The sequence below is a fragment of the Panicum hallii genome, chromosome 4 (assembly GCF_002211085.1).
Source record: "Panicum hallii strain FIL2 chromosome 4, PHallii_v3.1, whole genome shotgun sequence".
In the NCBI taxonomy this organism is placed as follows: Eukaryota; Viridiplantae; Streptophyta; class Magnoliopsida; order Poales; family Poaceae; genus Panicum; species Panicum hallii.
The window spans coordinates 563,191-586,523 of NC_038045.1; the positions used below are offsets into that span (position 1 = coordinate 563,191).

Below are 23,333 nucleotides of genomic sequence, written 5' to 3' on the forward strand. Positions count from 1 at the left end.
AACTCCAAGTCACCACCAAATGGTGAAACTTGAAGGGTAAAAATCAACTGAAGTCATCGCCGAAGGGTGAAAATCAACTTTGCCACCGCCGAAGGGTGAAAATCAACTGAATCACCAACAAAGCGTGAAAATCAACTGAATCACCAACAAAGCGTGAAAATCAACTGAATCACCAACGAAGGTGAAAATCAACTGACTCACCGATGAAGGGTTAAAATCAACTGCGTCACCGACGATGGGTGAAAATCAACTGCATTACTGAGGAAGGGTAAAAATCAACTGCATCACCGATGAAGGGTGAAAATCAACCGAATCACCGACGAATGGTGAAAATCAACTGCGTCATTGATGAAGGGTAAAAATCAATTGAATCACCAACGAAGGGTGAAAATCAACTGACTCACCGACGAAGGGTGAAAATCAACTATGTCATCGACGAAGGGTAAAAATCAATTGAATCACCAACGAAGGGTGAAAATCAACTGACTCACGACGAAGGGTGAAAATCAACTGACTCACCGACGAAGGGTGAAAATCAAATGAATCACTGACGAAGGGTTCAACCGCGTCACCGACGAAGGGTGAAAATCAACTGACTCACCGACGAAGGGTGAAAATCAACTGAATCACCGACGAAGGGTTCAACCGCGTCACCGACGAAGGATGAAAATCAACTGACTCACCGACGAAGGGTGAAAATCAACTGGCTCACCGACAAAGGGTGAAAAATTGAGTTCGAATAGGTAAAAAACCATCCCCGAGTCATCGATGAAGGGTGAAAAATTGATTCTGAAGGGGTGAAAACCAACCCTGAGTCAACGATGAAAGGTGAAAAATTGAGTCCGAAGGGATAAAAAAACCTTCCCCGAGTCACCGACAAAGGGTGAAAAATTGATTCTGAAGGGGTGAAAACCAACCCTGAGTCAACGTCGAAGGGTAAAAATTTGAGTCCGAAGGGGTAAAAAACAATCCCCGAGTCACCGACAAGGGGTGAAAAATTGATTCTGAAAGGGTGAAAACCAACCCTGAGTCAATGATGAAGGGTGAAAATTTGAGTCCGAAGGGGTCAAAACCAACCTCGAGTCACCAACGAAGGGGGAAAAATTGATTCTGAAGGGGTGAAAAACCAACCCTAAGTCAACGATGAAGGGTGAAAAATTGAGTCCGAAGGGGTCAAAATCAACCCCGAGTCAATGATGAAGCGTGAAAAATTGATTCTGAAGGGGTCAAAACCAACTCCGAGTTAACGATGAAGGGTGAAACCAACGTGCCTCAAGAAATCCCACTGGGACCGAAGGGTGAAAACCTATGAACGGAAGGAAAACCGACAAAGGTCTCTCTTTTTTCTCTTTGTTTTTTTTTCCGAGCCAAACACACGGTGGACGCCAACCTGTTGGGGATGTGACTCCGACAAGCAGTCGAGAGAGAGGAAGAGAACTCTGAAGGTACATATGAGAGATGAAGGTCCAAAGCCAAGAGAGCAAGTGAAGGGTGCTTAAGTCAGTCCCTCACCTCTTCACCCCTTGGGTCATTTATATAAAGGAGGAGAGGGAGGTGGCAATTTGCCCGCAGCCTCCTAGTGAGTGTAGTATTTATAAATAGACCATCGGACTTTTAGACGAGGCTCATTTACTGCATGGGTTGGACCATTCTCCCACCATGCACGAACATAAAATTCATCACATGAATAAGCATGCATGTCTTTTATTGCATTATTGATTCAGGAGCAACATATTGCTTGCATTATTCGTATGTATAATAATTAAACTTGTGTGACCTCTGGTTGTAGCAGTAGCTAGAGATCGATCCTGCTAGATGTTGAATGGGCTCTGGTTGTAGCAGTCCAAGCTGTCCCCGTAGCTGACCCCGAGCATGTCGCAATAACGCTTGTAGAACCCGATCCGGTCGGCCACGCGGCTGTCGGCGCCGCGGCCGCACTCGAGCCCGCCGTTGATGATGTTGGTGGTGACGCCGTACCCCGGCAGGCGCCCCGCGGCCTGGTCGGCGGCGGAGGGGCTCCACTGCCCCGTCACCACGTCGTGGCACGACGGCTTGGGCGACTGCGGCGTCATCCAGAACCAGATGGCCGTCTTGAAGGACACCGCGGCGTCGGCGGCCACCTGGTCCGGGTTGCCCAGCAGGTCGGAGCCGATGGCCTGCCCCGCCAGCCCGTAGTTGTAGTTCCACGACAGCTGCATGGGCCCGCGCCCGTAGTACTGCTTGCCGGCGGCGCAGGGCCACTGCGAGCTGGGCTGGCAGTAGGACGAGGCGGCGCCGCCGTTCTCCTGCTTGAAGCAGTAGCCCCACGAGTAGGGGCCGTCGGGCGCCGTCGCCCACCCGCCCGTCGTCTCGTGCGACGTCTGCGCCAGGAACGCCGCCACCTCGCGCTTCCGGGCCTCCGCGCTGCCCGTCGTGCCAAACCCGGGAAAGGCGTTGGCCGCCGCGACGAAGGCGGCGTACGTGTAGAAGCCCCGGGCGGGGCACGCGCCGTCGTTGCGGTGGAGAAGCATCTGGTCGAATAGCGACTGAGAGATGATGGACGCGACGCCGCCGCCGCTTCCGGCGACCGGCGGGCTGCCGCTGCTGCTGCTGCAGCCGCTGCACTGGCTCTGGCAGCCGTCGCCGCAGTAGTCGGAGGTGGAGCCGCACCAGCCCCATTTGCTGCAGCAGAGGCAGTTGGGGCACTGCGCCCCGCCGGCCTGCGACCCGCACTGCTCGGCGCGCACGGACACGGCGAATGCTGCCGTGGCCACCATGGCCACTACCACCACTGCCCTCATCATGGCTAGCACGATCAGTGCTGCTCTGGTAGCTGCTTTGTGTGCCAGAAGAGGTGGCCGCGCATGGCCTTATATAGGTGCATATCGGGGCTGTGTCCATGTCCAACTTGACACGCGCACTTTGGTGTAGAGAGAGAGAGAGAGAGAGAGAGAGAGAGAGAGATCTGACCGCATCTATCTAAATCAGTTGCATAGTCGTCGTCCACTCTAGCTAGGAATAGTAGTAGTCGTACTTGATTGATCTCATCATCTTTTCGAGTTTCGAGAGATGATGCAGCTGGTGGGCTGCTAAATCAACGGTAGCCTAGCCATGCATACACATGGAGCATGTACTTGATTGTGTACTCACAATAATTAAGATAGCACTTAGTATGTACATTTAGCTGTTTAGATTTTTCTGGTGCAACATGCATGTCCACTGAGTTGGAGTCATCGACTTATTTGCAGTAGAGCTTCACCTGATTTTTAGTCTTTCGACTTAGCATAAGTGGAACTTGTCCACTAGGATCGAGTTCAGCACATGATTGTTGTTTTAGTGGTAGGTGTTACATGTTTATTGGATATAGTAAAACGCATAAGGTGATTTCATTAATCTTAAGGTATATTATTGCTGAGTCTCGTCAAAGATTCCTATGGATTTGTAAGGTATGCATACTTGTATCGTAAAGATGAGTATACAATTACCAATGTATATTATTGTATATTCTTTTAAACAAAGTACAGATGTAGACGTTCTCATATACGTACGAACACTTATTCTTATGAATATATGCACACAACCTATCACTATGAGCACTTCCGAGAGAGACTGAGACAGCAAGTTCTCGTGTCGACGGGCACGTGTATGCAGCTGAGCTACACTTAATTCGCATATTATTGTATGTGTATGTACTTGTTTTGAAAGAAAATAACACGTAGTAGTAATTTCTATTGTACCGATCGATGATACATACACCTCGAACGCTGCAAAACTCGGAGACCTAATTAAGCTAATAAGTGATGATCCGTCGTGGAAGGAGGTTAGCCACGCGTACTACTCCATATAGCTAGGCGGCGGCGGCGGCAGCAGGAGCAATAGCGTGTAGGATCGATCGTACGTGTCGTCGGCTACACTTGCACGCTAGTATATAGCTACCTCAAATTTGACTGCAGCCTAGCTAGCAAGCTAGCAAGTAGCAAGTCGATAAGAGCCGTTGTGGTTTCTCAAATCTGACTTGCCGCTTCGGCTGACGCGCGTCCATTATCGTCGTGTCCAGCCTGTCTTCGCTGGCATCCATGTACAGTATATACGGCGAAGCATACATACACACATACACTTTCATACTGCAGCAAGTCATACACGAAGGTGTTTGGATCCAAGTGCTAATGCTTAAAAACGCTAAGTTTAGCACTAGTTTATCTAAGCATGAGTGAAATAATAGGACGAATTAAACTTTAGCTAAGACTAAAAACTTCAGCAAAATATAAACGCTAATACTCCATCCGTTCCAAAATATAGATCGTTTTGATAAATCTAAATAATTTTTACTATGCACCTAGATAATTTTTCTTGTCTAGATATATAAAAAATTTATGTATCTGGATTTGCTGAAACCACATGCAATTGGAATGGAAGGAGTAGACGAAAGTATCTTTAGTCCATACAAACGTACTCTAGATGTACGTACGTACCCTAGTCCAACTAGTTGCTTTGGGAGTATGGATCAAACTTGGCGGCTGCGCATTCTATATATTTTCTGAATCCATTATTTCGCCTCCTCCTCTTCTTTTCTTGCTTTAATTAATGAATATATTTTCCCCCAAAATAAATGAATATATGCATGCAAAGTTGGCGTTCATTATTTTTTAACAAAATAGGAAGCAATGTTGGCGCAACATGGGCTTCCAAATGGACGTGATACGGAGCAGCTCGGCCGGAATGATGCATTTGCTTAGTTGGGCCAATCCGATTGGATGATGGACCTCGACGGACGGAGTAGTAGGCGTGTCTTCATATATATGGGCCTATAATGGCATGCCCATGCTGGATGGATTGTGGCCCAGACAGAGTTGGCTGCTGACCCAGCCAGCCCAATCTGCGTTGAGAAAACAAGACGGGCCAGAGGTTTTGTTGCGGTGGCCGTCTCTGGGAATCTTATACATCTTTCGGATGATTTTTTCTTTCCCAACTTCCAATGTTTGAGGTTCATACAAACGTATAAAATAATTGCATCAACACACTTAAACCCTAACCATCATCCTCACCCTCTCTCACCTGCACCTTCCTCCCGTACCTGCGCCGCTGCCGGCCCTCCCCCGCGCCGCCTCTCCCGCGGGGGCGCGCCGCCGCCGCCCGTACCGGCCCTGCGCGCCACCATCCGTGCTAGCTCCCGCGCCACCGCCGGCCTCCGGCGTCGGGAAGAAGGTGGGGAAAAAATATTGAGGTTCAACATATGCATTTTTATAATGTTGGTTTAACATTTTTCCAATAAAATATTGAATAGGCTATGAGTTGCTTAACTGTAAGATATATCTTAAAGATATATATGAGCCCCCGGCCGTCTCTGGCCCAGGTGTTTATCTCTCTCTTGGCCCAAAAGCCACACCTCTCACAAACAAATAGAAAAACCAAACCAAACTGGACGGTGCCCGCATCTTCTTCTCTTCAACTCCAGACAAGAGAACGGGAGAAAAATATCTGTTGTTTAAAGGAGGACACGCATGCTTTCTCGTTCCTTTTACGACACGTTGTGGTTGTGACTCCACATTTGACACATAAAATTCTCTATAAGATACATGAAATATATATTGTTCTACATACTGGATCAAATAAAAGAAAATTATTACAGCATGGAGTTGTGAGCATATGCCAACAACGACCTACGCTCATAGTTACATTTTCACACTAAAAGTAATACATTTGTTTTTTCAAATATGAAAAAGAATAAAAATATTTCTTTACTTCAACGGAACATAAAAGAGCTGCCTACGTTAATTGCCAATTTTGCCACCCCATTCACCAAAGGCTGAAATCTCTCGTTTCCTTTGGAACCTGAAACCTCTCATTTTTTACTAGGCGTGTTCGATTTGAGTAGACACTCTACTCATAGTGCCATGGCTCATCCATGAAAAATGCACAATTTATTTTGTTTGTTTTCTCCATGGGCATAAAAAGAAGACGAGTCAGCAGATACCACTCACAATGTCTGAACTCTGAACTTGTGACGTGCACGAAGATACTACGGCGAGCAGAGGCGGTGGTGATAGATGGAGCAGGACCCCAGGAGCAATCTCTGGCTGCCATCGTCTCCACGTCAAGCGGCAAGCCATCACTCCCTTCCCCTTCCCCTATATCTCATCCCCACACTCCAACTCCTCCGCCTCGACTCACCCACCCCAACCAAGGCATCAGCCATGGCGCCGCCCTCGGTGTCCACCTCCCACCTCCTCATCACCGCCTCCCTCCCCAAGCCCAAGCCTTCCTCCCTCCGCCCGCCGCGTCTCCCTCTCGCCAAGCCCCTCCCGGCGACGCTCCTCGCTCTCGCCGCGACGCCCGCTCTTGCCGCTGATGCGCCGGCGCCTCCCCCGGCCCCGGTCCCCGCGCCCGCGCCCGAGCTCCAGGCCGAGGCCCCCACCCCGACCGCCAACCCCTTCGCCAACTCCCTCCTCACGGCCCCCAAGCCCTCCGCCGCCGCGGACCTCCCCGAGGGTGCACAGTGGCGCTACAGCGAGTTCCTCTCCGCCGTCAAGCGCGGCAAGGTCGAGCGCGTCCGCTTCTCCAAGGACGGCGGGTTGCTCCAGCTCACCGCCGTCGACGGCCGCCGCGCCACCGTCGTCGTCCCCAACGACCCCGACCTCATCGACATCCTCGCCACCAACGGCGTCGACATCTCCGTCTCCGAGGGCGAGGCCGCCGGGCCCGGGGGGTTCCTCGCCTTCGTCGGCAACCTCCTCTTCCCCTTCATCGCCTTCGCGGGGCTCTTCTTCCTCTTCCGCCGCGCGCAGGGCGGGCCGGGCGCGGGCCCCGGCGGGCTCGGTGGGCCCATGGACTTTGGACGCTCCAAGAGCAAGTTCCAGGAGGTGCCTGAGACCGGAGTAACCTTCGTCGACGTCGCTGGTGCCGATCAGGCCAAGCTCGAGCTGCAGGAGGTCGTCGATTTCCTCAAGAACCCGGACAAGTACACCGCTCTGGGTGCCAAGATCCCCAAGGGATGTCTCCTGGTCGGCCCGCCCGGGACAGGTAAAACCCTGCTCGCGCGTGCCGTCGCTGGTGAGGCCGGGGTACCCTTCTTCTCCTGCGCGGCGTCAGAGTTCGTCGAGCTCTTCGTCGGTGTCGGTGCCTCCAGGGTGCGCGACCTTTTCGAGAAGGCCAAGGCCAAGGCGCCCTGCATTGTCTTCATCGATGAGATTGATGCTGTCGGGAGGCAGCGTGGTGCCGGCCTTGGTGGTGGTAACGACGAGAGGGAGCAGACCATTAACCAGCTCTTGACGGAGATGGATGGCTTTGCCGGCAACAGTGGTGTCATTGTGCTTGCCGCCACCAACAGACCCGATGTGCTGGACTCTGCTCTTCTGCGTCCAGGAAGGTTTGATCGTCAGGTCACCGTTGACAGGCCAGATGTTGCTGGCCGTGTCAAGATTCTTGAGGTGAGTCAGGAGCCTGCTGCTCCTAAATGTGAATTAATACTTTGCTGCTGATACATATTGTTCTGACCTATTGTTAGTTCTGAATAACTGATTTGCTTAAGCGATTGCTATTGATGATACATGGCTAGTCTAGCAAAAAGGGGATTTGCTTGCTTGGACACTGAAATGTTAGCTAAAAAATTGGAACTTTGCAATAGTTAGTCCATTGGATGTTTCAATTCATGTTTGTAGTGTTCAGAAATGCCTGGGCAGGCTATTGTTTTGTCAGCTGCTGCTTTTATTGATGGAAATCTTAATGTGTTAGAACCCTCTTAGATCATTCCCTTCACTCCAATTCACGAGCAGACATTGTCCTAGTTGCTAGTATAGGACAGGGATCACTCCAATTCACGAGCAGACATTGTCCTAGTTGCTAGTATAGGACATGGATTTGCTTGCTTGGGATTGGACAAAAATAGCAAAAAAAAAAAACTGAAACTTTGGCATAGTTAACTAGTATTTGTTACATATCATGTTATAGTGTAGTAAAATGCATGGGGGTATAACTGATTCTGTTATCTGAAACTGGCTAGGTGTTCTGCACTTGGCTACACCTTAAATTTGATTATTCATTAGAGTTATTTGTTAAATCTAACAGCTCTAAGATTAAATATATCCACTAACCAAACAGAGGTTTCCTGTTTTATGAATTCCTAAGCCTAACCCTTTAATGTATATCCATTTCCTGCTAACCTATGTAGGTACAAGCTATGTTTGCATGCACAAAGCTTTTTTTTCCCTGGAGAATTTGCCTTGAACTTCCCAGAATGTTGAGTTCATATATAAATTATACTTGAGCTTACAAGACATGTTTTTTTTAATCTAATAGGTCCACTCCAGAGGAAAAGCTTTGGCGAAAGATGTAGACTTTGAGAAGATTGCTAGAAGAACCCCTGGTTTCACTGGAGCTGATCTTCAAAACTTGATGAATGAGGCTGCCATTCTTGCTGCCCGCCGTGATCTTAAAGAAATCAGCAAGGATGAGATATCTGATGCTCTTGAGAGGATCATTGCTGGGCCTGAGAAGAAAAATGCAGTTGTTTCTGAAGAGAAAAAGAGACTTGTGGCTTACCATGGTACTTTTTTTGTCACTATGAATTATAGCTTGTAGTTAAGAGTTAAGACTCATCCTATGGGGAGCACATATTCCTAAGCTGTGTTTGAACTTTTGTATTTGCAGAGGCTGGTCATGCCCTTGTCGGTGCCCTTATGCCGGAGTATGATCCTGTTGCTAAAATTTCCATCATTCCTCGTGGTCAAGCTGGTGGACTCACATTCTTTGCTCCAAGTGAAGAGAGGCTAGAGTCGGGATTGTACAGCAGGAGCTATCTTGAGAACCAAATGGCTGTAGCCCTTGGTGGCAGGTGTGGTTTGCTTTAAAAGTTTCTGCACCTCTGCATCCACCATTTCTGATGTGGCAAAGTGCTGAACTGCATGAGCTAATATGGTTTGCAGGGTTGCTGAAGAGGTGATCTTTGGCCAAGAAAACGTGACAACAGGAGCTTCCAACGACTTCATGCAGGTGTCACGTGTCGCAAGGCAAATGGTTGAAAGATTTGGATTCAGTAAGAAGATTGGACAAGTTGCGATAGGGGGACCTGGTGGAAACCCTTTCTTGGGACAGCAGGTACGGCACTACAATTGAAAGACTTGCAAGAGAAGTAGACCATAGAATCTGAACCTGTAGCAGCTAAGTGAACACTTGCGTGCAAACCTCAACAATTACAACACATCTGCCCAACATTTGCTGTCTTTGTTGTTTTGTGTCCTGAAATCGCCACCAGCTTCTAGGGAAAATCTTTTTCTCTATGTTCAGTATTGCCGAGCCCAGTTACATTGAGTCCTTGATGATTACTGCACCCTATCTTGGGTCGCTTCCAGTCTTCTAATGCCGTCTCATAACACACCACTCCTATAATGCCATTGTGTGTGAATAGGCGCGGTGTCCCATTGTGTGTGGCTGCTGCCAGACCTTGGTTTCCCTGCCTAACCTGGATTTTTGTCCCTTGGATTAGTCATTGCTTGTCAGATACGTTTTGCTGATTCAGAGGAACTAAGTCATATTTTGACAAATTTTCACATTGTTGTCGCAGATGTCCAGCCAGAAGGACTACTCCATGGCTACAGCGGATGTTGTGGATGCTGAGGTGAGGGAGCTCGTGGAGAGGGCCTACTCGAGAGCAACACAGATCATCACGACGCACATCGACATCCTCCACAAGCTTGCGCAGCTTCTGATCGAGAAGGAGACGGTGGATGGGGAGGAGTTCATGAGCCTGTTCATAGATGGCCAGGCCCAGCTGTTTGTCGCTTGAGCCGGATGCTGGTCTTGTCGTGCTGTAATGATCTGTGCACTTTTGTATGGAAACGGAGAGCCCAGCTTGTAGGAACCACATTGATGTAGCCAAAGATGTTTTTGCATACTTGTATAGTCTGTTCATTGTAAAAAGCATCTACTGACATTTGAGCAAGTAAAATGCTTACTGTTATAGCACCATTCGAACATTGTGTCTGATGCCTTCATGTCTGGTGCCACATGGCAACTGATCCAGCACGGCATCAAAGATTCAGTTACCGCACATGAATTCATTTGGAAAAATGGCAATCCTGGAGGGTTGTGATTTGGGGAGAAAGAAGAGAATATATATTCTAGTACAAACGTGCAAGGCAGAATGTACAGAAAGCTCTCTGCTGTTCCATATTTATTTCAGAAACGGTAAACAAAATACAAATGACCATACGAAGTTTACATTGCCTCAGCCTATCGTCTGCTTCATTCACAGCTTGAGAAGCCATGTCATTTTAAGCTACAATGCTAACATTCCATGTACCTACGTAGACTTGTCTTGTGTGGTGCTCTCGTTCATCCTTCGAACAGCTCTTGCAACATCTCTTCCAGGTTCTGGGGAGTGAATTTTAGGGTGGTAACATTGTTATCCTCTATGTATTTTGTATAGCCTGAATTGATTTTCTTGGTAATAGCTCTGCGCAGGGTTTTTCTCAGCTCAGGATCTGGGACCTTCCACAGCTTTTGGGCAGAGTAGGTTTTCTGAAATTCAGACTCGAACTTATGCAGTGGGGAGTAGTTTTTTTTTTCCGAAGCAACGAGGCGTAGTAGGAGTGAGCAAGCATGACAACACGGGTCCCCAAGACACTTGCAGATAGCTCTCCATATAGTCTTCAACTTTACGAGTGAGTTGTGCCATGTCGAATATGTCGAGATCAATCAGGAGGTTCTGCTGCCGTATGAAGTATGAGTTGTTGAGCCAGAATAAGAACCTGAGGCCTTGATCTGCAATGATTCTGATCTGTTGGCAAGATTTTCTTCTAGACAAGAAGCCATCTCTATGATCATACTGTCCAAAGGTCGAACACTTCCAATCTGAGGCACATACTTGCCAAGGTTAGCTGGTTCAGAGACAACTGCGGCCAGTGACGAGTAATTGAACAGCAGGAACTTGATGTTGCTTATCACGGACCGGGTGCCCTTGTGAATGTCCGCTGATCCTTAGAGTACCCATCTCGAGGGTATGTGTCCTAGACCTAGTGTGCTGTACCATTGTGCTCCATATGGCCTCACCTGGCTTGCTCTCCTTGACTGACAAGAGGCTGACGATGGCGTCCACTATGCTTTCAACTTCTGCAGAGAGAGGCGAGTGGAATGACAGCCTGATCTCTGTTAAGGCCTTGGACAGAGCACCGCGCACGCCCAGCAGGGCACGGAGCTTCGCGTACGGCAGCAGCGGCACCCCATTGCTGACAAGAACTTCTTCTCCAGAGGTCCTAGCATCAGCCGGAGCAGCGGCTATGACGTCAACAAAAGCCAGCATTGTTAGCATGGCTTCCTGGATAAACCTTGCAAGCCGGTACTGATCCCGGATAGTAGCCTTTTCCTCAGCCTCCGTGGTGTCCAGCTCCAGGCCCATGGAGCTGCGATCGGGGAATAGCGATGTCGTGAAATGGATGGATTCCATGATTTCGGCGAGAGCCCGGATCCAGGTCCGAGCATCACAAGTTTGCTCGAGCTTCCCTGCATATGTTGTGCCATCAGCGACGGGGAGGTGTAGAACCTACCCAACGCCCAGCTCCGTGAACCATCTCTCCAGGACCTTGATGCCCCGGCCTTTGACGCTGCGATTCGCGGATGGGGAACGGAAGAATTCCTGGACGGTGCTCTTAATCTGCTTCGTCCTCCTCTCCCTCTCTTCTTCCTGGTACATGCTGTCTTCCAGTTCCAGGTGTATGGCCGCCTCCCTAGGGATGGAGGAGAGGTGAGAGCCGGTAGATGCGTAGGCAGACGAGACGGTACCTGCAGGGGAGCTGTAGGAACTGCTGGATGCCGTCTGCTCGCGGTAGCTCCAAAGCCCGCGCCCACCGCCCCTGCCCATGGCCTCCATGCTAAGCTAAGCTAGCTAGCAACCTAGTACACTACTGTACCTAGCAACTGGCCGGACATTTTTCTAACCGATTCCCGAAGTTTTCCTAGGACGACGCATTGTGATACCGTCTAGACACGTAGTAGTATTATGCAAGGGGACCATTGATTGACTTCACAAAGAATCGTTCGGATCCAACTGCTCCCTCGTCTCCCAGTGCAACTCAGGGTAGCTGAACCCCTTCTGAACTGTGCACTTGTGCATCTTTTAGAATTTATTGGGGGTGGGCGGAAACGCACATAGATCCGTGGGGGAAAAAAATACTTTAAGTGTGCATCATGCACATCTATAGTGACACATTTTTTTCTGAAAAATGTTGACCATATGTCTGCTGTAAAACAAAAGGACAAACAGCTAGTCATTTTCACACATACATGAAACAAATCCATTGCAATTATAGAAGAGCATATGATGTATGTCAGTACAAGGCAAAGGATCAAGAGCAGGTCCCATCCGGACCTTATAAAATGCCGAGTATTGTACAACATCAAAGACAAAACCAGTAGTGTTGTAGATTTTCTTTGGCTTCACACATAGTTTCAGAAGTTTAAGAAGTTTAACTCGTTCAAAGGAACAAACATTCATTCCAAAAAAAACAAGGATACGAAAGCAGAACTACTAACTTCCCTTCTCTACTTATGGCAACTTTTCCTCTATGGTGCACTAGTTCAGCCTTCGAATAACTCTCCCAACATCTCTTCTAGCTTCTTGGGAGTGACTCCTGGTGTGCTGATGCTGCTATCCTCCAAGAATTGTGTAGAGACTGGAATGACTTTCTCGACTATGGCTTTCCGCAGCATTTTCCTCATAGCAGGGTCTGGTACCTTCCAGAGCTTTTGCGCGGCGTAGGTCTTATGAAATTTTGATTGGAACTCTGTCATAGGTAAGTGTCTAGTGAAGCAACAAGGTGTAGCAGGATCACACAAGCATTTCATCACCGGTTCCCAAGACACTAGGAGATAGCCATTTATGTAGTCGTCAATTCTGCGGGTAAGGACGGGCATGGGGAAATCCACTAAGCGCAACATGAAGTAGGAATTGTTGATCAAGAATAGGAACCTGAGACTCTGATCTGCGAACCAAGACTTCGACTTGCTAGCAAGCTTATCTTCTGTCGAATGGACCATCTCCATGATCAGGTTGGTCAGATGGCTCACACTTTCATTGTCATGCTTAAATTCACCACGGAGATATGCGTCATCCAAAATGCGATCCAGTGACCAGTAATTGGCCCAGAGCACCTTGGTGTAGCTTATTATGGAACGCGTGACCTTGTGAATGTCGCTTGAACCGCAAGGGTGGCCGTTGTCTTCTGCCGTCCATGCTGCGGTACCAGTCATCATGTCAACCATTGTGTTCCACATGGCCTCATCCAGCTTGGCGAGCTCTGTTGATACGTTCTCCCTCATTGTACCACCAGTAGATTGTACGCAGGGTGAAGAAGAGAATAATGATGACAGTATTTGTTCTGAGGCCATGGAAAGAGCATCGCTCACGTCTATAAGTACCTGGAGCTTCTCAGCTGCTGCTGCTGCCTCCGGCCTATCGCTGGTTCTCGCGGCAGCAGCAATAATGGCATCAACGAAAGGGAGCATCTTCAACATTGTTGCTTCAACAAGAAGTGCAAACTCGGAAGCAAGTGGCTTCTTGCTCGTTCCTTCGTCTCGGTCCTGGCTGCACCATACATCAAAGCATCTAGAGATGGATTCATTGATATCCTGTAGAGCCAGGATCCAACTCTCTGCAAAAAAATGGAACTGCTGCCAGATACGGATGCTCCCTGCAGATTCATCGATTTTGGATTCGTGGAGAACCCAGCCGACATCCAGCTCTGAGAGCCACTTCTCCAAGGCACCGAGATTATTACCGTCGCGGAATTCCATGACTAGGCCCTTGAGATGCTCGAGCTTCCTCACCCAGCCTTCCTCGATTACTTTGCCCACATCCAGTTCCTCCACGTTCTCCTCCACGACCGGCGCCGTGGGTAGAACCATGGACGAATTGAAAGCACGAGGCCGATCTTCGGCTGAATCGGATGATTTGGTGACAGTGGTGGTGGTACCTGAAGCTGAAGTGCTGCTCTCACAATAGGTAGGCTGCAGCAAACCGCCTCCTCCGTCGACGTCGCCGGCGGCGGCGGCTCTCGGCGGTGCAGAAGAAAAGACTCTCGACCTAATCCATGCTCCCCGCCACACGGAGGCAATCGCCATGCGAGTAAGACAGCTAGTTGCAATGTGTCAGTAGATATATTTGAGGACGGACGCACGCACCTGGCCAGACATTCGCATAGAAATGCTGATGAAATTTGGTTTCATGTTTCAAAGGATCAACTGCAAGGAGTCCACAAAAGTGTCCTTGACTTGACTTGTATGCCAGTGTAGTAGATGGAAGCTTCCTTTTCCAAACAATAGTCTAGATGTGATCTCATGACAGAAATTCAGGACGCGTTGTTGATTTTTGACCCCCGACATGACCTGTATTCCTCTGTAGCCTCACTTCATCAGAGCCTGTGAGTGACAGACGTAGTGCACTCCTCCAACCAGTCATATGAAAGCAATGATGATACTGATGGCGTTACTTTCCTTTTCTAATAAAAAATTAATCTTCCAACCAGTCATAAGATCACTAAGAAAACTGCACTGCTCTCTGACCGCTAACCGTAACCATTTTTGTGTGGGAAGCTACACATGAAGCAGCGAATGTAGCCATCAACAAAAGAACCATCAAGCCACCATGTGAAGCCAGAGCAAGTGTCATGGATAATAACTAATTAATACTGGATCCACCTCCTCTTCAGCTGATTTTTCATTTTATGATTTTTCTGTAATTTACTATGGTTTTCTCAAAGATTCAGCAGAAATAAATTTTAAAACAAAAAAGATAAAAATTGCGCCACTGTAGCAAAACCACCTGGGGGTATTATTTGACCGGTTTTGGAAAGTTTATCCGATTTTATAGTTGGGGGATGAAGTAGTCCACATAAATAGTTGAGGGTTATACAGACTTTTCCCTTTCCTTAGCCAGCGAGCGAGAGAGAGACGTGCCGGGTTAGTTTGGGCTCGGGGCGTGCTAGGTCAAGAAGGGAGTTGGGCCATGTTAGTTTTGGCCCGAGTGGGACATTAAAGGAAAAGGAGGAGGAAAAGTTTAGGAAAAAAAGGGTAAATGTTGTTGGGCCGAGATATAAAGCAAGGAGGTTTCGGCCCATTACTACTTGAAGTTTGACATTTATCTTAGGAGGTTCCAAGGGTTTGGTTGTTGAATTCAAGATTCGAGCGAGCAAGGTTGTAAAATACTAATCAGATGAAACTTGTAACATGTAAGCTTTCCGTCTGCTACAAACACCTCTTGATCAGATAGTCAAGTCATCTGAAGATACAATACTCCAAAACCAAAATGCAAACACTGAACGCACATGGAGACAATAAACAGTTGCACTTGCACCGCCTTATCCTAGCTAACTTGGTCTGTTTCATTGGCTACTTGTTCATCCTTCAAATAGCTCTTGCAACATGTCCATCAGACGATCCTGGGGAGAGCTGATATTATTGCACTCCAGGTATTTTGTCTTTCTCAGTGACAGCTACCCGCAGCCTTCTCCTCAGCTCCCTGCAAAATGCAGCAAGTTCATGTAAGAGGGACTTGATATACTCGAGCTTCTTCTCCGAGAGCTCGCCGCCGTCCCGGCAGCTCATCAGATCAAGGCCACGGGAGGACGACTGCGGGGACGGGGCGAAGGTGAAGCACCCGGATGTGTTCGTGTAGGGGGAGGGGGTGGAGTAGTAGCCGGTACCTGGGGTGCAAGAGATCATTGATTGTTTTATCTGGATGCAAGAGTATTGCAGATTCCAACTGTTCCCATGTCCCAGGCAAGATCACATGCCTCTTGGCCTGCAGCACGCGCGGTTCGTATAGCGAATGAAGCAGCGTAGAACAGGGTAAGACGTTTTATTGTTACAGAGATAAAAAGGAAAAAAAAACGAAAACGGTATGTATGGTATGGTGCTTGCTTGCTGCATGGAGGTTTTGACATTTGATTATGCATTTCTATATGTCGAGCAACCGTTGCATGAAAACTCGCACGTTTTACACTGTGCGAATGCTTGCGAGCATGCCATGGAATCGATATTAAATCAAACTCGACCGCCCCGATGCAACATGCAAGAAGAGATTAACCGAACTAACTAATTTCAAGCAGAGGCATGAGGCGCATGTACAAGTTAACAACTGCTACGCGTATTGTATGCGCAGTTTTCCTTTTTACATGATGGTAAAACTTAGCTGCTCACAATTAGTTGGTAAAACAAACTTAGTTGTAAAATACTCGGCTGTTTAATTGTCTATATAATATGCAACCGTGGCGAGTCGAGTTACGTTCACCAAAACTTCACAATTAAATTCATGCTGATCAACATAGCTACAGACAGAGGGTCGATCTGTACACAGGCAGGGACCAATCTTTGCCAAAAAGAACCCAATCTTATTTTCTTGTTGCCGTAATATAATCACATACATATAAGCACATGATGCTGTAGCTCATGAATACTGATCGCAGCCTAAAAAATAATCTCTTAATTAATTCTGCAACTTCATTGTTGTTTGATTTTGTTCAGGTATATGCATGTATGCATCAACTAGAGCTAGTAATAGCCTTCACTACCAAGCTCTAACTAATTAAAACGTTGGCGTGTGAATGTTGAGCAACGAGACCCTGGTCTGCACTAGGTTCCTAAACACCTTCTCGCTCTCGCTCTCCAGCTCCCCGACGCACTGCTCCAGCTCCTGCAGCTTCCCAAGCGCCGCCGCTTCCCTCCGCTCCTCGCTGGCAGACCTCTGCTGCTTGCTCCTGGACGACGCGTTCACCAGCGGCAGCCTCTTCTTGGGCGAAGACGAGGCCGGCGACGCCAGGGCCGCCGCGGCGTCGGCGGCCGCGCCCACCTCCGAGAACACGGACGCCGACGCGGCCGCGGTGTCGTTCACGGCCTCGGCCACGGTCCTCGCGATCTCGAGCTCGGCGGTCGCGCCGTACGTCGACGACGCCAGGCTGGCCCGCGCGCACCTGGCGGCCTCGCGCGCCGCGGCGGTGGCGAGCTGCTCGAGCTCCTTGCCCACCTGCCTCTGCGCGCGCGCCGCGGACGCGAGCTTGGCGGCGTCGCGCCTGCGCACGGCGGCGCGGAGCTCGGCGGCGTGCTGCCGGAGCGCGAGCAGCGCCGCGAGGAAGGTCCCGAAGGCGTCGGCCAGGACGAGGAAGCCGTCGAGCAGGCTGTCGGCGCGGGCGGCGGCGCCGCGGACTAGCGCGCCCTGCGCCAGCGGGAGGTGCAGCAGCTCGTCGAGCACGCAGAGGAGCGCCCGGACGTGGGCCAGGGACAGCGGGTTCTGTCCCGGGTTGGACGTCCACGACCGCAGCGCCAGGAGCTGGTGGTCGACGTCCATCAGCAGCGGGTGCGTGTAGCACGGCACGCTCGCCGACCGCACGTGCCCGCCGGCCGCCATGAGCGACCTCGCCGCCGGCCTGCCGGGGCTCAGCGGCACGGTCATCGGTGCCATATTTTTTGTGTCAATAATTAAGCCTTGGGTTCTTTGGCAGTGTGATCGGCGGCGCAATGGGGTTGAGCTCGATGGGACAATAAGGCAAGCGTGCGGCGTGTATATATAAACGAGCTAGGGAGGAGACGAGGAAGGAAGGGAGAGACTTTGGAAGACGACGAGGGTAGCTATCTGGAGCTGTTGAGTTGTCGCGGCGTTGGTCACTGTTTGAAAAGCCATGCACACGGCAGCAGAAGCAGCTCCAGCTTGCTTCACCGACGAAGCTTCTGTGAAGTGGACGCCTCACATGCACACACACACGCTTGCTAGCTGATCGTACGTACGTACAGCCGCCTTGGAACAAAGCTGTACGTGCGCGTGCGCGTACGTGGATGGCCGCATGTCTGCCACGTACTACGTATACGGTTCTCAGCTCGATTCCAGTCATCACCGTCCGATTACGCATGCATCTCGATCAGTCTGATGGGCACCGTGTATCGGTTCTTGGGTTTGAAAGTCTGTGTGGACTCTGATGGATCGTAGGAATTTGCATGTTTTCCCTACTGAAAACTGAAGAAATACTCCTATATATACTATATAGTAGTAGTATATATATATTCGATGAGGTTTGTATAAACTGATGTGAAATTTGCACTAGGTTGCGATTCAGATTCAAGTAGTACATAGTCCCTTGCATTGAAGCAGGTTTGTTGGCAACCAAACCAAGCCAAACAAACAAACAGGAGCAGTTTTATATAATTTCTGAAGAGAGAGTAGACTTTTGCATTATATTGGGAGATGGATGGATGGAGATGCTGTGGGATTCTGGGGTGCGGGCTGGCAGGCACCATGCCAGCTGTGGATGTCGCGGCGTTGCCGGTGGCCGGTCCATCCAGTGGCCACAATTAATACAATATGATATAATGCACGAGGGCATCTCTTCGTTCTCCCTGGGAGACTAGCTTGGAGGACCTGCGTGCTGAAAGAAAGAAACCCCGCCACCGGATCGGATCGGAGACCATGACGACGATCGATCGATAGCGAGACTGACCTAGCTAGCTCTGGGAGGAAGAGGAGAAAGCTTACAAGCTACTACCCTAGTTTCTCTATGTGTCTGATCCACACTTAACAGGCTGTTTCTTATCAGATGCATGGGATCGATCATGGTTGCATCACTCCAGGTTGCTTCTGCAGCATACAGCAGGCAAAATGTCTGTGGCCACGGGGCATGACAGGTGTGCTATGCGTATCCTGCGCCTCTTGTGACAACTCAACTACTGATCGATACATCCATCGATGATGGATTTCTGGATCTGTTATTCGTTTTTACGGCCCTTTTGGAAGTACTAATTAAGCCGTGTGCATGCATGCCTAGATCAAAGCAAGTAGATCAGAGTAGACTCCAGATCAAACTAGACGTACCTGATCACTGCAACTGGAGTAGATCGATCGGTTTGGGATGTGCAGATTCCAAATGTCCCCTAGCTGCATGCGATCGATGCGATGCGATGCGACGACAGTGTTACTTATTAGCTAGTTGTAACCCTGACGACGCGGTTAAGCGCGCCAGCGGCCAACAAGTCAATAATAGAGATCAAATAGATAGCTAGCCGCTCTCTCTCGCTCGTTTTAGATTGTTTAACCTGGTAGACATGTACGTCGTCTTTTGACATCGAGAACGAAAAACCATGCAGTGCAGTTAGTTGAGGGTATCGATCAATTCCTTGGTTCATTCAGACTTCAGAGCGAAATGGCTAGCTGTTCTTATACCAGGGTAAGTTGGAAAACAATAGGATTTTTAATTTTTTTCCTTCCTTTAATTTGTCCCTAAAAGAATTCGCTCGATAGTCGATCCAAGGTAATATAAGTGGGTCTAATTCTTTTCTACCAATGGTACAATTTTTTGACACAATAATGGAAGAAATTCTTTTCTTCCATGCTTTTACCACAAAACAAAATATAGAATTATTTTACCACAAAACATGTTTTCCATTCACCGCCAAAGTTCCTGAAATTCTGCTGGAAAATTAAACCCTGCATCACTGGAGCTTTCAATTATCCTTGTTCATGTTTTTCTTAATATAGATTAGGTAAAATTTCCCTAGGCGTTTTTTTATCGAAAAAATAAAGCTTAAACAAGAAGATCATTATTCGGCCAAATCCTGGAAAATCCTCGATTAATCCCACTTAATATATGTATGTGGGCTGTGGGGTAGTCGTTAGAATGGTGGCCATATCATGTCACTGGACTGCACATCGAATGGGTTGAGGTGATAATAATTGACTGCGTTTTTAGTGAGGAAGATACTCTAGATATGAATAAAAGTACACTGTTCGATCCCTGTGTGATAATGTTAGGTTAAGCTACCTCCAACCAATAATGGCCTTGTTAGGTCTGGTGAACAATCAGTTATGCCTTGTTGGTGATTCTTCCAGCTGCTTAATAAGCCCTTTTTCTAGCTAAAGTTATTTTGAACTGCATCTATGGATGTATATGTAGCTGATATATATGAAAAGGTAAAGATTGCAACTCGGAAAGCAAAATCAGACCAGCCACAAAACTCAGAGATGATATGTATGGCAAAATTTCTTCTTTGTATACGTTCTCTGTTTCTATGTACAGCATATACTCTCTAGCTAGTGTACATCATCAGCTAATTAGCTTCTCTTGGTAATGATATCTAGTAATAATTAAATTGCCGGAGTACGAATGTTGAGCAATGAAACCCTTGTCCGGACAATGCTCCTGAACACCATCTCGCTGCCGCACTCGCACTCGTCAATGCACTGCTCAAGCTCCTCGAGCTTCTCCGGCGCAACATCGGCCGCCTCCGGCGCGGCCTTCTTGGCGAAGGCGGCGAAGGTCGCCGTCTTCTTGGAAGAGGACGCGGCCGCCGACATGGACGCCACAGCCGAGAACACGGCCGCGGATGCCGCGGCGCTGGCGGCCGCCGCCTCCATGAGCGCGGCGACCATCTCGGTCTCCTCAGCGCCGAGGCGCGCGCACTTGGTGGAGGCGGCGACGGAGGACACGGCCGCGGCGAGGCGCGCGAGCTCCTTGTCGGTCCTGCGCTGGGAGCGCGCGGCGGACGCGAGCCTGGCGGCGTCGCGCCTCCGGAGGGCGGCCCGGACGTCGGCCGCGTCGCGCCTGAGCGCGAGGAGCGCCTCCTGGAAGCCCCGGTGCGCGTCTGCGAGGAGGAGGAAGGCGTCGAGGAGGCGGTCGGATGTGGCGCTGCGCACCGCGTCCTGGGGCTCCGGGAGGAGGAGGATCTCGGCGAGCGCGGCGTGGAGGGCGTCGACGTGGGCGAGGCCGGACGAGGGCGCGGTGGGGTTGGCGGCCCAGAAGCGGGCGGCGGCGGTCTGGGTGTGGAGGTGCGCGAGGAGCGGGTGGGAGCGGCAGGGGAGGCTGATGGAGCGGACGTGGCAGGCGGCGGCGCGGGGCCTGGAGGAGCGCGCCGGGCTGAGCGGGAAGGAGATGGAGCGGCCGAAGCTGGGAGCCATTGCTAGCTGCTGGTAGACCTGTAGATCTGCGTTCGTTCGTTTGTGTGAGATGGGAAGGAGCTAGGAGGCAGGCGAGGTATATATATATGGAGGGGAGGAAGAAGAAGAAGGCTTGGCAAGGCAAGGAGGCAAAGGAGCTAGGTAGCAGGTTGGCAGCAGTTGCACGCGGTGGTTGCACGTGTGGGCTGGGTAGTAGTGAGAGGGCCGGGGGAACATGATCCGCGAGGGGAGGGGTTGGGCGGAAAGGAGCAGCGGCTGCCGTTGGAGTCAAACGAACGCATGCAATGCAACAGGTCGTTGGATCGATCGTCGTCGTCGCTGGCCGGACGGATCAACAACGACCATGTGCTCTGCATGGTTGTGCCTAGCTAGGTGTCATGTTGGCTCCATTATCTGCAAAGAAAGGTGATGCATCATTGCATGATCTATCTGTATGTAGCACACGCATGCATGCACATCTGGAACGGCGAGCTATCAATCAGATGGCCGGACGGATGATGTATGATTGAACCACTAACTAACTGTGGTCCAGGCAAAGGCAAGGCAAGATAGATATATAGTAGAAAGGGCCGGGATAGATAACACAGGGCGGCTGGATTATTAGCTCATCGATCATGACATGCAGCCGCACACTCTAATGACTAGTAGCTATCGTTCGCAGCTGCAGTAAACATATATATATATATATATATATATATATATATATTATTTTACCCGGGCTTGTATCTACCTCTACATGTGTATTTTATGATGTAGGATCTATCCAACCCGACCTAACAAAAGATACGTACGAGCTGTATATGGACCATCTATAATACATATATATATCTTTAGCAGAAAAAGATTCGATCCAGTTAGTGGCAGTAAGAAATTAAAGAGCCTTCTCTAAGATCGATCGGCCACAGCTAGCCCTAGTCGCGTAGCTAGCTCGGTGCGCAGCCACAGCAACGACAGATCGACTAGACGTGGGCGCGAACGAGTCCACGGTCGCCGGCGATGGACAACGGGGATCGCACATGAGGGAAGAAGGCTCGCCAGCAACCGGACACGCGGCAGGTGAGGCGATCCCGATCCCCCTCAGCCAGCTCCCTCCTAGAGCACATCACCGCAGCAGCCGGATCCATGGATCGTCGATCATATGGGTGGTGCGTGTCTGCTGCGCTCCTTGCATTGCGATCGGGGGACAGCAGATTCCAAATGTCCCATCGCTCATGCATGTGTACATCTCACTCACGCGTCTCCTCCTCGTCACCATTCACCAGCTTGTTTGTTGACCCTAGCAAGAGCAAGCCGCACGACTGCACATCCATGGTCGTTATGCATCTACCCTTTAGCTAGCTAGCTAGGTTGTTGAGGCTACCAAGCGACGAACGTGATGATAAACAAGAAAATGTACACGCGTGCTAGCTCCTGCAGATCGATACCCAACGGTACCGTGGCAGCCTCAGCAACGTACTCCCTCCATCCCAAAATACAAATCAGCACCTCTGGTGGTGACAACGCATGATGCATGGGTCCTATGCTGCCTTGCCGCTATGCCTATCTGTTATATCTAGAGCTACCTACCTACCTACCTACCTGCTGGTTCTTCAACAATCCGATCCATGCATGCTTAATTTCTTATGCTAAAAAATATATAATACTACTCCCTCCATCGTAAATTATTAATTATTTTGAATTTTCTAAATTTTTCTATATATATATATGCACCTAGACATAATATATATATCTAAATGCATAATAATAAAGGCTATGCATCTAGAAAAGACTAATAATTTAGGATGGAAGGAGCACCGGCTAGAAGGGCAGCCGGCCGCCATGATCAACGGCTTTCCGAGCTTTAATTTCATATACCACAAGAATAAGTAAGATACCAGATTTACGTTTCAAAATTTTGCTCCATTCTTCTTTCATATGCCTGATGTTTTATACTGCAATTAACTTCATTCATCCGCTGCGGCGCAAATAGATAACAATCTTCTTCTTTTTTTAAAAAAAAAACAAAGAGCGAGAAAGAATCCCCTACGTGCCAATCTAAAACGACTATCCCAATAATAATGCAAACAAGTTCATGTGCCTGCCGACTGAGAAACAAACGAGCTGCCGTGCACATGCTAATGTCTGGTACCACGCATATACCATCAGCTCCGCCGAAATAAACCTAGCTATACCGTACCGCTATACGACCACACTTGATTTGAGAATCATGTAGTCTTGCTTGTTCCAATCTGCGTAGTTGCTCTCGATCCCATCATATGTGAGCACCAGACGCATCCTAATGCCAGTCATAATGTTGCACGAATGGGTTGTCGTCCTCCAACTCCTGGGGCTTCTTCATTCTCTCCTTTCCTACCGGCTGCATGCAGCTAGCTGTTGCAGGGGAGGTTAGTTAGTTTGCGCACGCTTGCATGCTCAATTATTTGCACCT

General features: G+C 49.3%; 5 protein-coding genes across 5 annotated transcripts; 1 reads left to right on the forward strand and 4 right to left on the reverse strand.

Moving 5' to 3' along the window:
- Positions 1-1,628: 1,628 nt before the first annotated feature.
- On the reverse strand, positions 1,629-2,807 carry LOC112889417 (chitinase 1-like). Its single transcript, XM_025956034.1, has one exon. It carries the CDS (start codon positions 2,781-2,783, stop codon positions 1,812-1,814), a length of 972 nt encoding a protein of 323 aa, XP_025811819.1. The 5' UTR covers positions 2,784-2,807; the 3' UTR covers positions 1,629-1,811.
- A 3,321-nt stretch (positions 2,808-6,128) lies between these two features.
- LOC112888790 (ATP-dependent zinc metalloprotease FTSH 1, chloroplastic) lies at positions 6,129-9,942 on the forward strand. The gene is made up of 5 exons (XM_025955118.1): positions 6,129-7,406; positions 8,275-8,521; positions 8,626-8,809; positions 8,901-9,072; positions 9,539-9,942. The coding sequence occupies exons 1-5, from the start codon at positions 6,174-6,176 to the stop codon at positions 9,758-9,760; spliced, it is 2,058 nt and encodes a 685-aa protein (XP_025810903.1). The 5' UTR covers positions 6,129-6,173; the 3' UTR covers positions 9,761-9,942.
- A 2,428-nt stretch (positions 9,943-12,370) lies between these two features.
- LOC112888791 lies at positions 12,371-14,120 on the reverse strand. Its single transcript, XM_025955119.1, has one exon. The coding sequence runs from the start codon at positions 14,089-14,091 to the stop codon at positions 12,550-12,552; it is 1,542 nt and encodes a 513-aa protein (XP_025810904.1). The 5' UTR covers positions 14,092-14,120; the 3' UTR covers positions 12,371-12,549.
- A 2,217-nt stretch (positions 14,121-16,337) lies between these two features.
- LOC112889041 lies at positions 16,338-17,416 on the reverse strand. The gene has a single exon (XM_025955518.1). It carries the CDS (start codon positions 17,414-17,416, stop codon positions 16,553-16,555), a length of 864 nt encoding a protein of 287 aa, XP_025811303.1. The 3' UTR covers positions 16,338-16,552.
- Positions 17,417-19,999: 2,583 nt separating this feature from the next.
- On the reverse strand, positions 20,000-20,975 carry LOC112891031. The gene has a single exon (XM_025957922.1). It carries the CDS (start codon positions 20,903-20,905, stop codon positions 20,096-20,098), a length of 810 nt encoding a protein of 269 aa, XP_025813707.1. The 5' UTR covers positions 20,906-20,975; the 3' UTR covers positions 20,000-20,095.
- Positions 20,976-23,333: the final 2,358 nt, after the last annotated feature.